Source organism: Oncorhynchus mykiss, chromosome 9 (assembly GCF_013265735.2).
Source record: "Oncorhynchus mykiss isolate Arlee chromosome 9, USDA_OmykA_1.1, whole genome shotgun sequence".
Classification (NCBI taxonomy): domain Eukaryota; kingdom Metazoa; phylum Chordata; class Actinopteri; order Salmoniformes; family Salmonidae; genus Oncorhynchus; species Oncorhynchus mykiss.
This window is the reverse complement of record NC_048573.1, coordinates 24,778,223-24,793,084: the sequence shown is the minus strand read 5'-3', so window position 1 is coordinate 24,793,084 and position 14,862 is coordinate 24,778,223. Positions and strand designations below refer to the sequence as shown.

General features: G+C 43.1%; 2 protein-coding genes across 3 annotated transcripts; one reads left to right on the top strand and one right to left on the bottom strand.

Annotated features, from left to right (window-relative positions):
* The first annotated feature begins 892 nt into the window (after positions 1-892).
* Positions 893-9,194, top strand: LOC110531801 (la-related protein 7). Of its 2 annotated transcripts, XR_005053212.1 has the most exons (12): positions 916-2,108; positions 2,233-2,322; positions 2,430-2,511; positions 2,590-2,754; positions 2,847-2,952; positions 3,119-3,440; positions 4,070-4,205; positions 4,434-4,561; positions 7,420-7,516; positions 7,614-7,773; positions 8,199-8,223; positions 8,363-9,194. XR_005053212.1 is itself a non-coding variant. In XM_036987648.1 (11 exons), exons 6-11 carry the CDS (start codon positions 3,182-3,184, stop codon positions 8,417-8,419), a joined length of 702 nt encoding a protein of 233 aa, XP_036843543.1. In that variant the 5' UTR covers positions 893-2,108; positions 2,233-2,322; positions 2,430-2,511; positions 2,590-2,754; positions 2,847-2,952; positions 3,119-3,181; the 3' UTR covers positions 8,420-9,194. The 2 variants fall into 2 exon arrangements, 1 of the variants encoding a protein (XP_036843543.1); XM_036987648.1 differs by lacking the exon at positions 7,614-7,773 and having other exon boundaries at positions 893-2,108.
* A 216-nt stretch (positions 9,195-9,410) lies between these two features.
* LOC110531796 (stabilizer of axonemal microtubules 2-like) lies at positions 9,411-12,218 on the bottom strand. Its single transcript, XM_021615224.2, has 4 exons — positions 11,968-12,218; positions 11,129-11,311; positions 10,794-10,993; positions 9,411-10,601 (listed from the first exon to the last, which is right to left on the bottom strand). Exons 1-4 carry the CDS (start codon positions 12,015-12,017, stop codon positions 9,562-9,564), a joined length of 1,473 nt encoding a protein of 490 aa, XP_021470899.2. The 5' UTR covers positions 12,018-12,218; the 3' UTR covers positions 9,411-9,561.
* Positions 12,219-14,862: the final 2,644 nt, after the last annotated feature.

Sequence of the window (14,862 nt, the reverse complement as noted above, 5' to 3'; positions counted from 1 at the left end):
TGTATAGATGGTTTGTTGAACAGAGTCCAACACAAATCTGCCAAAATAGACCTACTTTCTTGTCGTTTGATATTGAATCAAATTTGTAAAACAAAAACCAAAAAGTGCAAAAATGTGTTCAAGTTCTAGTAGACCTGTGTGGTGACTTTGTCACAGCTGTCGGTCAAAAACACGATGGTGCTAAAGTGGTCCTACCTGAACAACAAGAAAACAGACGCTATTGGCTATTCAACACAATTTTTTAACATACAGCGACTAAAGCGGAATCCCGCGATCTGATGTTCAGCACCGCCGTGCGGTGGACAGCGGCCGTCTCTTGTGCAACCCCATCTCTCATTATGATGGACGGTAGATAACCAAACTCGTCCTTATTACTGTAATACGTAATGCATGTTGTACATGTCATGGATATAGATTAGAATGAGTATTCTAATTCCTAATTCTATTGAGGTGAGTGGGTGTGTGTGTGAGAGAGACAGAGAGAGAGAGAGAGAGAGAGAGAGAGAGGTGGTATCAATATTTTCATAGGGCAGAAGTAAGGCTTAGATTTATAATAAAAATAGTTTGCCCTAGGCAATCACAATGTAGGCCAAACGGATTCTTAATCCATCAAATGAGGCGACTCTAGCGTTTTCTTACACAACTAGAATATATATAATTATATATATATTAAGGAAGGAAAATAAACCAAATTTTCCTTTCTAGTGAAAATACAGAGTAAATTTCCTGAACAGGCTACACAGCATTTGGTATTTACCATAGAGATAGATAGAGGACTGATACGTATATGTTTGAAATCATAGCCTCTGTGACAGCATGGGGAGCGCCATTGAGGCTACAACCCATATGAATCCCCACTCAGTTGACTACTTTGAATACTTTAAAATGGCGGAAGCATGGAGGAAGCCCTCAATGCCGCTGGCCATGCTAAAATAGCCTTTTGGTCACTAGAGGCCTCTATCATTCTCTATGGCATTTCCCTCCTTTTTTGAATTCCCACAGATGACACGTCATCAACAAGAGACAAAATAGGTTTGCAGAAAGCTTGGTTAGAAAAATACAATCTTATTTAGGTTTTGGTACGAGAGCCTGTGTTTAACGTGGTTCCTCTAACATGTATAATGACGTGGAATTTGGGTGTACACATTTTCTAATTTAGAGTGTGTTTACCAACTAATTATTCATCAAGAAAGGTTGTCATACACTGTTTCTTAGTGTATGAGGACCTCACAGTTGGCGAAAACAAACCAAACGCTAGTAGCTCTAGTCTTAAGTCTGAAAGATACGTTAGCTAGCTAAATTATACATTTTTTTCCGCAGATAATAAGGTCATGTCTTCTGTTCAATTTGCTATCTGCTTCCTTCTGAAATATATTTGAGGTGAGGGGTCTCCTTGCTATGGCTATCAGTGCCGACTGCCTTTCTAGCTATCTAACTAAATGCACGTTAGCCACATAAAATTAACATTTGACTCCGTGTTCTCAACTAGCAGAATTCAAAAAAATAGTTAGCTTATGATGAATTAATGTAATTTTACACTTAAAATATATATTATAAATATTTAACTTTTATTTAACTAGGCAAGTCAGCTAAGAACACATTCTTATTTACAATGACGGCCTAACAAAAGGCCTCCTGCGAGGACGGGGGCTGGGATTAAAAATACAAATATTTAAATATAGGACAAAACACACATCATGACAATGGAGACCTAACGTAACAACATAGCACGGCAGCAACACACGACAACACAACATGGTAGCAGCACAGAACATGGCACAAACATTATTGGGCACTGACAACAGCAAGAAGGTAGCGACAACAATACATCACGCATGACGTGTAGCTAGCTATATGATCATGCTTTATGTACCACTCACTCCAGTGTTATCAGATCATGGTTGACACCGAGAAAAGAGCAGTGGGCTGTGGTGCCACATCCACCATAGACCTCAGTGGAAAGAACAAAGAGAATGAGAAGAAGAAGCGGTCCTGTGTGAAACTAGTGATGGCAGATGTGAAGAAACAGGTGGACGTCTAGTTCGGGGATGTCAACCTTCACAAGGACAGGCTTCTGAGACGACTCATTGAGGAGTCACAAGATGGATGTAAGTCATAGCAATGAGCAGCACTGGTGTAGTAGCCGTCTAGTTTACTTTCCCTATAAGTTCCTTTCATTTTGAAGCGAGTTGAGCGGCTACTGTCAACTATCAGGGGTTTTATTTTCCACAGATGTTGACTAATCAGTGTTGACATCCTTCAACTGAATGAAAAATCGGACAACTGATTGCAAGGGCGCTGAAAAATGTATCTGTTGTTGAGGTAAAGTACTACTGTACATATTCAGTTGTTCAGTTGCATGCTGGTTGGAGTTTTGTATTGAATCCATAGACTTACGATGTTCACTGTGATCTGTTTTGGTCCTTTAGGTCAAGCTAGAGGGAACTAAAGTTTGACAGCAGCGTCCAATAGGAAAGGATCCAAAAGATGTAGACAACCGAGCAATCTGTGGTAAATACCAGTTACATTAATGTTTGTCAATTCATGACGTGGTCCTTTGGCTATTATAAAATACAGCTTCCCCCCCAGGAACTTCTGCCCAAGAAAGTAACCCACGACTGGCTAGAGCGAGTGTTCACCAAATGTGAAAATGTGGTTTACGTCAGCATGCCGAGATACAAAACCACGGGCCACTCCAAAGGGTTCGCCTTCATTGAGTTTGAGACGGAAGAGGAAGCACAGAAAGCCGTAGAGGTGAGATATCATAAAGATTCCTCTGTATTTCATTGATGTGTCCTATGTAGTAACAAACCTGTAGATAACTTAACCATGTTCTCCTTGTCCAGATGCTAAACAACCCTCCAGAGGACGCCCCCTGGAAGCCTGGCATTTTTCCCAAGACCAAGAACAGGAAGCCTATCCCTGATCCACCCTCCCTGAACACCACACAAGGTGGGTATTGGGAAGAATGTAGCATCACTGGTTAACTCCAGAGTGACTACACACAATAAGAACAAATGCGTATATTGGCCACTTTTGATTTAAGTGCCAACGCTCAAAGTGTCAAGTTAACACCCTTTACCTTCTGTTAATCTACTGTGTGTGTCTGTCTTTGCAGACGACAAAGAGGAGGAGAATAAATCTCTCCAGGGAGAGAGCCAAAAAGGATGCCTCGTCACAGATGGAGACGACAGTGGGCGGGGGCAAACAGGAAATAGAATCTGAGTCTAAACCGTCTGACAGGAAGAGGAAACACACGGCCGAGTTTGCAGAGGGCGTAGCACCTGCGGAGGGCACAGGGAAGCCCCCATCCAGAAAGCTAGAGAAGAAGAGACGGCGGTCCCAGACAGGGGAGAGCTCAGAGAGTGACGCACAGGGAGACATGCCATCCAAGCTGAGGAAGACGAGTGAGGATGACATGGTGGAGAGCGATGGGAAAGGTACTTCATTATATTGAACTCGCATCACATTGCTTGTAGGGCTGGGAATTACTAGGGACCTCACGACATCATGATACTTTGGTGCCGATACGATATGTATTGCAATATTGCACGATTCTATATGTATTGTGATTCGATACTGTGATTTTATTGCGATGCTCCAAACGTATTGCTCACCATATGTCTGCTGCAGAGAGACAAGAGAGCCATGAGAACGAGTTTTGATCAGTCATGGAAATAAAAGTGGTAAAAACAAATTGGCTCCCTATTTAAAAAGATGGAGAACCAGCTATGAAGGAAAAATTGAGTTTTGGTGCAACTGTGCAAAAAATAATATTGCGATATTGTCAAAATGATACAATATATGGTCAAATTATATCCCTATATGTAACTATCACCTCCCCACCATCACTAATTGCTTGTGAACAGATAAAATCACACAAAATGGTTTGGCATACAAGAAAATCTGGGTACACGCCTCTCATTAACAGGTAGATGGATCCTGGTTCAGAATAACACATGGGCAGGTTTGACTAAATCCTGCACTAAGGATGGTCTCCTGGTCCGACACTATGGTGAGTTGGTCAGCAGCGACGAATAAAGCCTAATAATAATCGTGTGTTCTTCAGACCTGCAAGTCAAGGGTGAGGAAGAGGAGGAGAAGATGGAAGACTTCCTACTGAAAGCCAAGAGGACAAGGAAGAAGAAGCACAAGGAGAGGGTGAAGATCAGGGAAGAGGTTATTCCTCTCCGGGTTCTCTCCAAGTAAGAACCATCATGCATCTTTATGACTACTAGCTTACTCTTAGTCAATCAGACCAACAGCATTGATGTAATCTAAATAAATCCCTAAAGCATAGCATCTTTATTGAACAATCCAATACCCTAGTGACAAGATATTATTTAGAATCAAGCTGTTTCTTTTGTTCTCTCTCTCTCTTCTTTATCTCTCTCTCTTCTTTATCTATCTCTCCTTCTGGCTCTGGATGGAAGGAAAGACTGGCTGAAGCAGGAGTATATGACCCTGCAGAAGAGGAGCATGGGAGCTCTGAAGACTTGCTTGACCAAGTTCCACCACAAGGGGGCAGGAGGGAAGATGGACACCAGTCTGCAACAGACATGTAAGTGCCTATACTGAACAAGAATAGAAACGCAACATGTAAAGTGTTGGTCCCAACATACATGACGTTTCATGAGCGGAAATAAAAGATCCCAGAAATGTTCCATACGCACTAAAACCTTATTTCTCTCATATTGTGCACAAATTGGTTTACAGGGATGTTACAGGGATGTAAACCAATTTGTGCACAATTTGAGAGAAATTAGATTTGAGTGCGTTAGTGAGCATTTCTCCCAGACCTTTTCCATATGCACAGCTTATTTCTCAAACATTGTGCACAAATTTGATGACATCCCTGTTAGTGAGCATTTCTCCTTTGCCAAGCGGTTTGCAGCGTTGTGAACAGAGTGCCCCATGATGGCGGTGGGGTTATGGAACGGGCAGGCATAAACTACGGACAATGAACACAATTGCATTTTATCAATGGCAATTTGAATGCACAGAGATACCGTGCCGAGATCCTGGGGCCCATTGTCGTGCCATTCATCCCCCTCCATCACCTCATGTTTCAGCATGATAATGCACGGCCCCATGTCGCAAGGACCTGTACACAATTCCTGAAAGCTGAAAATGTCCCAGTTCTTCCATGGCCTGCATACTCACCAGACATGTCACCCATTGAGCATGTTTGGGAGGTTCAGGATCGACTTGTACGACTGCATGCTCCAGTTTCCGCCAATATCCAGCAACTTCACACATCCATTGAAGAGGAGTGGGACAACAGGCCACAATCAACAGCCTGATCAACTCTATGTGAAGGAGATGTGTCATGCTGCATGTGACAAATGGTGGTCACACCAGATACTGACAGGTTTGATCAACGCCCCTACTTTTTTTGTTTTGCTGTCTTTGACCAACAAATGCATATCTGTATTCCCAGTCATGTGAAATCCATAGATTAGGGCCTGATGAATTTATTTCAATTGACTGATTTCCTCATATGAACTGTAACTCAGTAAAATCTTTGGAATTGTTGCATGTTGCGTTATTGCCTAATACAGTGCCTTGCGAAAGTATTCGGCCCCCTTGAACTTTGCGACCTTTTGCCACATTTCAGGCTTCAAACATAAAGATATAAAACTGTATTTTTTTGTGAAGAATCAACAACAAGTGGGACACAATCATGAAGTGGAACGACATTTATTGGATATTTCAAACTTTTTTAACAAATCAAAAACTGAAAAATTGGGCGTGCAAAATTATTCAGCCCCTTTACTTTCAGTGCAGCAAACTCTCTCCAGAAGTTCAGTGAGGATCTCTGAATTATCCAATGTTGACCTAAATGACTAATGATGATAAATACAATCCACCTGTGTGTAATCAAGTCTCCGTATAAATGCACCTGCACTGTGATAGTCTCAGAGGTCCGTTAAAAGCGCAGAGAGCATCATGAAGAACAAGGAACACACCAGGCAGGTCCAAGATACTGTTGTGAAGAAGTTTAAAGCCGGATTTGGATACAAAAAGATTTCCCAAGCTTTAAACATCCCAAGGAGCACTGCGCAAGTGATAATATTGAAATGGAAGGAGTATCAGACCACTGCAAATCTACCAAGAACTGTCCGTCCCTCTAAACTTTCAGCTCATACAAGGAGAAGACTGATCAGAGATGCAGCCAAGAGGCCCATGATCACTCTGGATGAACTGCAGAGATCTACAGCTGAGGTGTGAGACTCTGTCCATAGGACAACAATCAGTCGTATATTGCACAAATCTGGCCTTTATGGAAGAGTGGCAAGAAGAAAGCCATTTCTTAAAGATATCCATAAAAAGTGTCGTTTAAAGTTTGCCACAAGCCACCTGGGAGACACACCAAACATGTGGAAGAAGGTGCTCTGGTCAGATGAAACCAAAATTGAACTTTTTGGCAACAATGCAAAACGTTATGTTTGGCGTAAAAGCAATACAGCTGAACACACCATCCCCACTGTCAAACATGGTGGTGGCAGCATCATGGTTTGGGCCTGCTTTTCTTCAGCAGGGACAGGGAAGATGGTTAAAATTGATGGGAAGATGGATGGAGCCAAATACAGGACCATTCTGGAAGAACCTGATGGAGTCTGCAAAAGACCTGAGACTGGGACGGAGATTTGTCTTCTAATAAGACAATGATCCAAAACATAAAGCAAAATCTACAATGGAATGGTTCAAAAATAAACATATCCAGGTGTTAGAATGGCCAAGTCAAAGTCCAGACCTGAATCCAATCGAGAATCTGTGGAAAGAACTGAAAACTGCTGTTCACAAATGCTCTCCATCCAACCTCACTGAGCTCAAGCTGTTTTGCAAGGAGGAATGAGGAAAAATGTCAGTCTCTCGATGTGCAAAACTGATAGAGACATACCCCAAGCGACTTACAGCTGTAATCGCAGCAAAAGGTGGCGCTACAAAGTATTAACTTAAGGGGGCTGAATAATTTTGCACGCCCAATTTTTCAGTTTTTGATTTGTTAAAAAAGTTTGAAATATCCAATAAATGTCGTTCCACTTCATGATTGTGTCCCACTTGTTGTTGATTCTTCACAAAATATACAGTTTTATATCTTTATGTTTGAAGCCTAAAATGTGGCAAAAGGTCGCAAAGTTCAAGGGGGCCGAATACTTTCGCAAGGCACTGTATTTACCCACTACTTAGCTATCTGTCAGTTGTACAACTTCTGCATAATTAAACCTCTTAGTACTGTCATATGAACTCCCCAGATATTGAACATATCGAGTCAAATGTTAGTTTGCTGTCCACATATTACATTACAATAAATGCTGTAAAACATTTGAAACCGGTTCCCTTACAATTGAGCATTTCCGAACACAATATTATGTCCTCACCATCTATTTTAGTCTTGTTTCTTTTGTTCCTAAGCCGAGGAGAGTAAGGCAGGTGAAAAGGAGACTTCCCTCGGGGCTGCATCATCTAGATCACACTCACCAAACCCTTTCCTGGCAGAAAAGTCATCAAGGTAGAGAAGTGCTTTTAACTCTCTTCTTTTACCATGTGAAAATTATTAGAGCCATGTATTCTTCTAGCCAACAGTTTGTGTTTGCCCATGTGTCTAGGATGCTCTCGCAGAGGTTTCCCCAGTGGTGTATGTGGACGCCATAGAGGGTGACGCTGAGGGTTATGTCCGCTTCAAGAGTCCAGTCGAGGCCAAGGCCATCATTGATGCTCGCACCGGGCTGCAGAACAAACACAGCCGGCAGCTAGAGATCCTCTCTGGTATGCTGACTCTCCCATTACTTCTCTGTAGGTCATCAACGGCCCTGTTTAAATCATCTTTAATTGCGTCCTTCCTTCCTCCCTATCTTGAGGTAATCACTGAGCTGACATGGCTAGTGACAGCAACACAGAGGTCAGGGATTTCTGCAAGGATGGGAGGAAGGAGGGATGTATTTGGGAGAATTCAAACAGGGCCATAAACTATTTACTACATCTGAACAGAAGCAATGGAGATGTAAGATAATGGTCAATTAACAGTTGGGGGTCCTCTGTAGCTCAATTGGTAGAGTATACCGCTTGCTACGGCAGGATAATAGTTTCGATTCCAGGGACCACCCACATAACTAAGTTGGTTTGGATAAAAGCGTCCGCTAAACGGCATATAATATTATATATTAACAGTTGTTTTTCGATTCCTCTTACAGCGTCATCATTAGAGGATCAAGAAAGGTAATTCATGAATGGTTGTCTTTTACCGAAAGATGTTTGATTCATTTGGCTTCATTTGCTCATTAGGTGAAAAATGTGGCTGAATTATGTCACATCGAAATGAACAATTGCTCAATTGTTCATTCATTTGTACTTTTAGGCGACCATGAACAAAGGTACTGGCAGAAGATCCTGGTGGACCGCCAAGCTAAGCTGAACCGACCCAGAAACAAGAAAAGGGGCACAGAGAAAATAAGATTCCCCTCCATTTTAATTTATATGGATTATGTACAAGGATCTCTAGCAGCACCCAACCATTTTAATTTGAGGAGAAACATTTTGTTAATGAGCATGTTCACTCATTATTATATGCCTTAAATTGATTTTAACAGAGCAATGTCTCCGTTGTATCTCTTTCTGCCCCAGCTCATTTCCAAAGCTGAGAAAATCATCATAGCTAGGGACAGGAGGCCACTAAACACATCCGCATCATGGAGGACTGATCAAGACTGTCAAGTTCTACTGTGCGTCCTTTCTTTTCTGAATCATTTTCTTCCTTAAAGAGTTTGACTGTCGGCCATTTTGTCATTTCTACATAGGATGATGTTTTTGTGAAGCTTTGTTTTTCTTTTCATGAGAATGGTACAAGCAGAGAGAAGCCATGGTTTTAAAGGGGATGTTGTAGTTTTAAAAGGGATACACGATAACCTTCCGCTGACTGGAAGGTTTTCATGTATGGCGACTGTTTTACAAGCAGAAAGCTGCTACGTTATTTAAATTGGGAATAGGTTCGCTCACTAGTTTTTTGTGTTGCAGAGAGAGGTGCCAAAATTTCAGTTATGAAATGTGAATGTATATACTGTAAATATGATTTCAAAACGTGCCCAGAAAAGCTTTGTTCAAGAACAATGTTTCGGTAACATGGCAACGATAACCTTTTCTTTTTGAATACATTTTTACTATTTTCTAAATAATAAATATACATTTTGGTGCATAGTAATGGACTTGTGGCTTTTTTATTCAGCCCATGAACAAACGCCTCATGGATTATATTGCTCACACGCATTAGGTGCATTACCATGCTAAATGGTGTCTGATCTTCGTGTCCACATTGTTAACATTAAATAGAAAACAGCTTAACAATTACATAATATTCAAAGTAAGAATTGTTATGAATTCTTTGTATATAAAAAAAAACACTGGCACAATCAGGATTATGCTTTTTTTTATGTGAGTGACCATACAAAATACCTGAGGTGCTCGTGATGAATTCATCTAAAATGTCTATTAATATATTTGAATAGAAATATAAGAATCCCCTCTAGCTATCTGTGTGTGTGCAGGTTTGTGATCGGGACTCTATGGCGCCCTCTTGGCTCGGCTGGGGACCCTGCAGCTCTTTCTGCTGTGGGAGTAAGAGGGCTTATCAGACGTTGCAGCGGCCAGCTGACTCAGCCCCGTTTCCTGTACCGAGATGGTTCGGTACATCCTGTGTCCTCCAGCCCCCATGGAGCTGTACTCAAAGCCAGGAGGACAGCCATCCCGGGCTGGACAAGGTGGGATCTCCTTGGGTGTGTAGGTGGAGCGATAGATGGAGTCTTCATCCATGGTCTGGGGGCTCAGCAGCTTCTGGGTGGGTTTAAAGCTGGAGGCGCGCTGGGCCGTCTTGGGCGTGTATGCTGAGCGGAAGGTGGTGGTGTTGGCGAAAGCCCCCTTGGGTTTCTCTAGCTCATCTGCGTAGACCATGGGGGGACGACGGGCCACGTCCCAGGTCCGGTAGTCCTCCTTCATGGTGGACCTGGTCTGGAGGGGCTCTCTGGCCTCCTTTGTCCAGGCCTCGACCGGGGGACGGGCGGACTGGGGCCGCTGCTGGCTCTCGTGGTCGACATAGTCAGCATGAGCTGTGGACAGACCGACCATAGTGCCCTCGGGTGGGCAGTACTCCTCAGCCTGGTGCCGGTGCTTGGGCTGCAGGGGCCAGGCCTTGTACTGGTCGCGGAACTCACTGGTCCCCTGGAATACAGCCGGGCTGCTCTCCCAGGCCACCTTGGCCCTAAAGGGCTTGGCGGGCTCAGCTGGCAGGCCCCGGTAGTCCTGCCTGTGGGTGGAGACCCCATTGAGGGGGGCGCTGGTGGGCCTGTAGACGGCCCTCTCTTTGGGCTGCCTGGGCTGGACCGGGTGGGGGACATACTGCGTCTGGTAGTTGGTGGTGCCGTCAAAGGGCAGGGTCTCTCGGGCGTCGGCAGCCGGTTTGAAGCTCTCCCTGGCCTCAGCTGGGCCCTTGTGGCAGTAGTCGTCTTGGAAGGTGGTGGTCACCTCGAACTTGCTGTCGTTCAGCTTCAGGTTGTCACAGGTCCTGTAGGGTTGGACTTTCTGGTTGTGCCATGCTCGGAATTCCCCTGGAAACATTGTCGTCTCTGATCATTAGAAACATTTACAAATTCTACGAGCGACCCAATGTTAACTCCAAGATGTATTCATTTGATTTGAACAATTATTGTTGATTTGATTACAACTGATTTATTAATCTTCCGTATACTGAGAAGCCTGAATCTTAAACTATTCTCCTATTAAAGACACAGTTTCTGTACCTTTGTATAAGGACTGAGCGACCATCTTTGCTGTGGGCGGATGATACTCTTCTGGCTTGGTCACGATGTGCTTCTGAACAGGGTGTGTTGGGTAGTCCCTGGCGTAGGTGCTGCTGTGTCTCATTCTCCCGTCAGGTGGCACATACACCTTGGTGACCTTTGGGGGCCTCTGGGTCACTTCATGGGCCACGTAGTCTGACCTGGAAGACATGACCCTCATGACTTGCAACATGCAGACTGAATAAACTACGCAAACAATTAAACTGTGAATGTTGTCATTCACTCTTTTTCTACCGGAATATCATATCTTCTTTGATGAATTATGTGTGTCTCACTTGAAAGTAGTCATGTTGGATATCCTTCCCTCCAGACGCTGATACTCATTATTCTGCTTCTTGGCTGCCCGGACAACAGTGGTGCAGTAGGCAGGGTACTTTTCCTGGTATTCCGAGACCATGCAGCCTGGGATCAGGACACACGGTTCCTCTGGAAGGGATCCTCGTGAGCAGTGGTGATGCCTGCCAGAGGAAAGGGATAATGTGTTGGGATTGGTTGGAATGGCGCAACAGAGTGTGTTGTTGAGAATCTGCTGTTGGTCAAAGTGGTGTTCTGAACCACAGGAGGGAGGTTGGTGGCACCTTAATTAGGGAGAACGGGCTCGTGGTAATGGCTGGAACAGAACGGTATCAAACACATGGTTTCCATGTGTTCCCTGCCAATCCATTCGCTCAGTTCCAGCCATTATAATGAGCTGTCCTTGCCTCAGCGAATGTAGTTCTTATCAGAAGAATATTACAATTATATTGGGCTCCGATTAGGTTTGTCTCTCTTCTCTCAGATAAACTACATTAAAAAACATAATTTGGTGTCACACAGCATGCAAAATAATTATGGGCAGTTAAACTTGTAAATGTAATTAGAAGATGAGCGATAACACTAGCATGATGTATAATGATCATGTGCTTTCATTGGGTCACAGTCAATATATTTGCATTATGTTGGTACGCACGTACACTACCCTACCTTCAGGTAAAACTGTATTGCAACCCACTCCCCTTTCTCCCATCAAGGATTTTACAGCCATATCCTCTCTCCATCATCAGAATCTAACTCACACTCCATGCACGATCCGAGGTATTTAAAGACCGCAAAGTTAAAACGTTAATGATTTTACCTCATTGGCAAAGGTGGGCATCTCCAAATTCCGGATATAGCTTGAAACATCACACTACGGAATAGGCCTGCGCGTCTTTACGCTGTGCGCTCGGGTGTTGTGTTCCAATCCAATGTACCAAACCCGTTTCAATTATTGACCAGAAGAACATGGGCTGTGTTGTAGTAGGCTACATGAAGTGCGTAGCGACCGAGAGAGCTTCTAAAAATAAATGCCCGTGGATTATTCACTCTCTCTACTCTCACTCTCTCAAGCCCTGTTTATACCTGATGCTTATATGGGTCCTTTATCCTGATCTTGTCTACATTCTGATTGTGCCTACATTTCCAGAAATGTGTCTACACACAATGAATCTGTTATGAGTCGGATTTCACAGCTATTCCTTTAGAATTATATTTATTGTAAGACACATATTGATGTAATCAGTCAATGGTGCCACCTGTCAATGATTTTAGAGGGCGGAATAATATGATTTATATGGTTTCTCTGCCCAGATCGATTTACACATGTAAGATATCCAGACACAATGCGTGTCTGACTATCTCTGGGGGTGGGCGGGATGAGCTGATGACAATCAGATCACAATGTGTCTTTTAATTGTCACACCTGTCTAAAAATGTGGGCACAATCAGAATGTGGGCACGAACAGGACAAAGGACGCAAGTTAGCACTAGGTATAAACGGGGTTTTAGACTCCCAGCTCTGGCTCACTCGAAGGATGAGAACGCGGCTATGCTTTTGCTCTGTGTAGACAGTTATTTACAGGGCATTCGTTGGGGAAATGTATTACATAAATTCCAGCTACTTTAAGTAAACAAAATACTAACAATTAAATTAATGCTGAGCATACATATTGGTCATCTCATGTCCACTCCAGTTACGAAATTGGATTGGAAATTGGGTGATAGACATCAAAGAGAATAGGCTATGAGACATGTTGCAGCAGATTTTGAGTCAGTGTGCACTCGTAGGTTGTGTCGTAGTTGCAGCTCTCTCCATCTGTTACCTTTTCTTTGCCAAAAAAAGCACTAGCTTATACACTACAGCTGAAATCGATGTGTGAGTGCACTGTCGGTTGAGATGTTGGTACTTACCCGCAGGTGCATATCTGGCACAAACATTGGATTGTCATGGTGTCTGTCTGTTGACTATACACTCCACTCCTGCTGTCAGATTAAACTTTGAACATCATTTTGTGGTTGAGAGAATAATCATTCCAAAATTGGAATTTAATATTCTAGAATGTGTTTTTTTGTGTCATAATGAAGGCTTTGTTCCACAGGTGTGATCATTCTTTGAATGTGTCAAACTTTATGACATATATATTTGGGGTGTTCTTATTCTTTTTGTATGGATTTGTCATACTGAACTCAACCTGTTATGCCATTAGTACCGTCATTGTAAATAATAATTTGTTCTTAACTGACTTGCCTAGTTAAATAATGGTTAAATAAAATTAAAATACACGGTTGGGCAAATGGGCCCCAATCTAAAAAGGATGTCCAATCTTAACTTGCAATGTATCAAAGAGTCCACACAGGGGCAGCAATACCCTGTATTTTACAGTATCACCACAGAATCAAAATCATACTACCTGCTTTGTGTCGAATTATTTTATCACGTTGATAGAGGGAGACAAAGAGAAAGAGAGAAAGACCCAGTGGCACACCTGCATTTGGGAGTTTCTCCTATTATTTTCTGCAGATCCTCCCACGCTCTGTCATGTTGAATTGGGAGGTTCGCTGCACAGCTATTTTCAGGTCTCTCCAGAGATGTTCGATCATGTTCAAGTCCGGGCACTGGCTGGGCCACTCAAGGACATTCAGAGACTTGTCCCGATGCCTTTCCTGCGTTGTCTTGGCTGTGTGCTTAGGTTCATTGTCCTGTTGGAAGATGAACCTTCACCCCAGTCTGAGGTCCTGAGTGCCCTGGAGCAAGTTTTCATCAAGGACCTCTCTGTACTTTGCTCCATTCATCTTTCCCTCGATCCTGACTAGTCTCTCAGTCCCTGCCACTGAAAAACATTCCCACAGCATGATGCTGCCACCATGCTTCACGGTAGGGATGGTGCCAGGTTTCCTCCAGACGTGACGCTTGGTATTCAGGCAAAAGAGTTCAATCTTAGTTTCATCAGACCAGAGAATCTTGTTTCTCATAGTCTGAGAGTCCTTTAGGTGCCAATTGGCAAACTCCAAGCGCACTGTCATGTGCCTTTTACTGAGGAGTGGCTTTCGTCTGGTCACTCTACTATAAAGGCCTGATTGGTGGAGTGCTGCAGAGATGGTTGTCCTTATGGAAGGTTCTCCCATCTCCACAGAGGAACTCTGGAGCTCTATCAGAGTGACCATTGGGTTTTTGGTCACCTCCCTGACCAAGGCCCTTCTCCCCCGATTGCTCAGTTTGGCCAGGCCACCGCTCTAGGAAGAGTCTTGGTGGTTCCAAACTTCTTCCATTTAAGAATGATGGAGCCCACTGTGTTCTTGGGGACCTTCAATGCTGCAGAAATGTTTTGGTACCCTTCCCCTGATCTGTGCCTCGACAGAATCTCGACAGGATGATCAATCGAAACAGGATGCACCTGAGCTCAATTTCAAGTCTCATAGCAAAGGGTCTGAATACTTATGTAAATAAGGTATTTCTGTTTTACATTTTTTATAGATTTGCTAAAATTTCTAAAAACCTGTTTTTGCTTTGTCATTATGGGGTATTGTGTGTGGATTGATGAGAAAGATTTTTTATTTAAACAATTTTAGAATAAGGCTGTGATATTACAAAATGTGAAAAAAGTCAAGGGGTCTGAATACTTTCCAAATGCACTGTATATATCACAGTCACAAGGCATGTGAACTAACAGATTATAGAGCAAACTCAATTATCACAACACATACTGTAGGT

What these genes read in the sequence shown, in the direction of transcription:
- LOC110531801 (XM_036987648.1), top strand. Translation starts at nt 3,182, where the DNA reads ATGGAGACGACAGTGGGCGGGGGCAAACAGGAAATAGAATCTGAGTCT. An exon ending in CCTCTCCGGGTTCTCTCCAA is followed by an intron (nt 4,206 to 4,433) that starts GTAAGAACCATC and finishes TCTGGATGGAAG; the next exon opens with GAAAGACTGGCTGAAGCAGG. An exon ending in CTGGCAGAAAAGTCATCAAG is followed by an intron (nt 7,517 to 8,198) that starts GTAGAGAAGTGC and finishes TTCCTCTTACAG; the next exon opens with CGTCATCATTAGAGGATCAA.
- LOC110531796 (XM_021615224.2), bottom strand. Translation starts at nt 12,017, where the DNA reads ATGTTTCAAGCTATATCCGGAATTTGGAGATGCCCACCTTTGCCAATG. An exon ending in TGCCCACCTTTGCCAATGAG is followed by an intron (nt 11,312 to 11,967) that starts GTAAAATCATTA and finishes TTCCTCTGGCAG; the next exon opens with GCATCACCACTGCTCACGAG. An exon ending in TCCAACATGACTACTTTCAA is followed by an intron (nt 10,994 to 11,128) that starts GTGAGACACACA and finishes CATGTCTTCCAG; the next exon opens with GTCAGACTACGTGGCCCATG.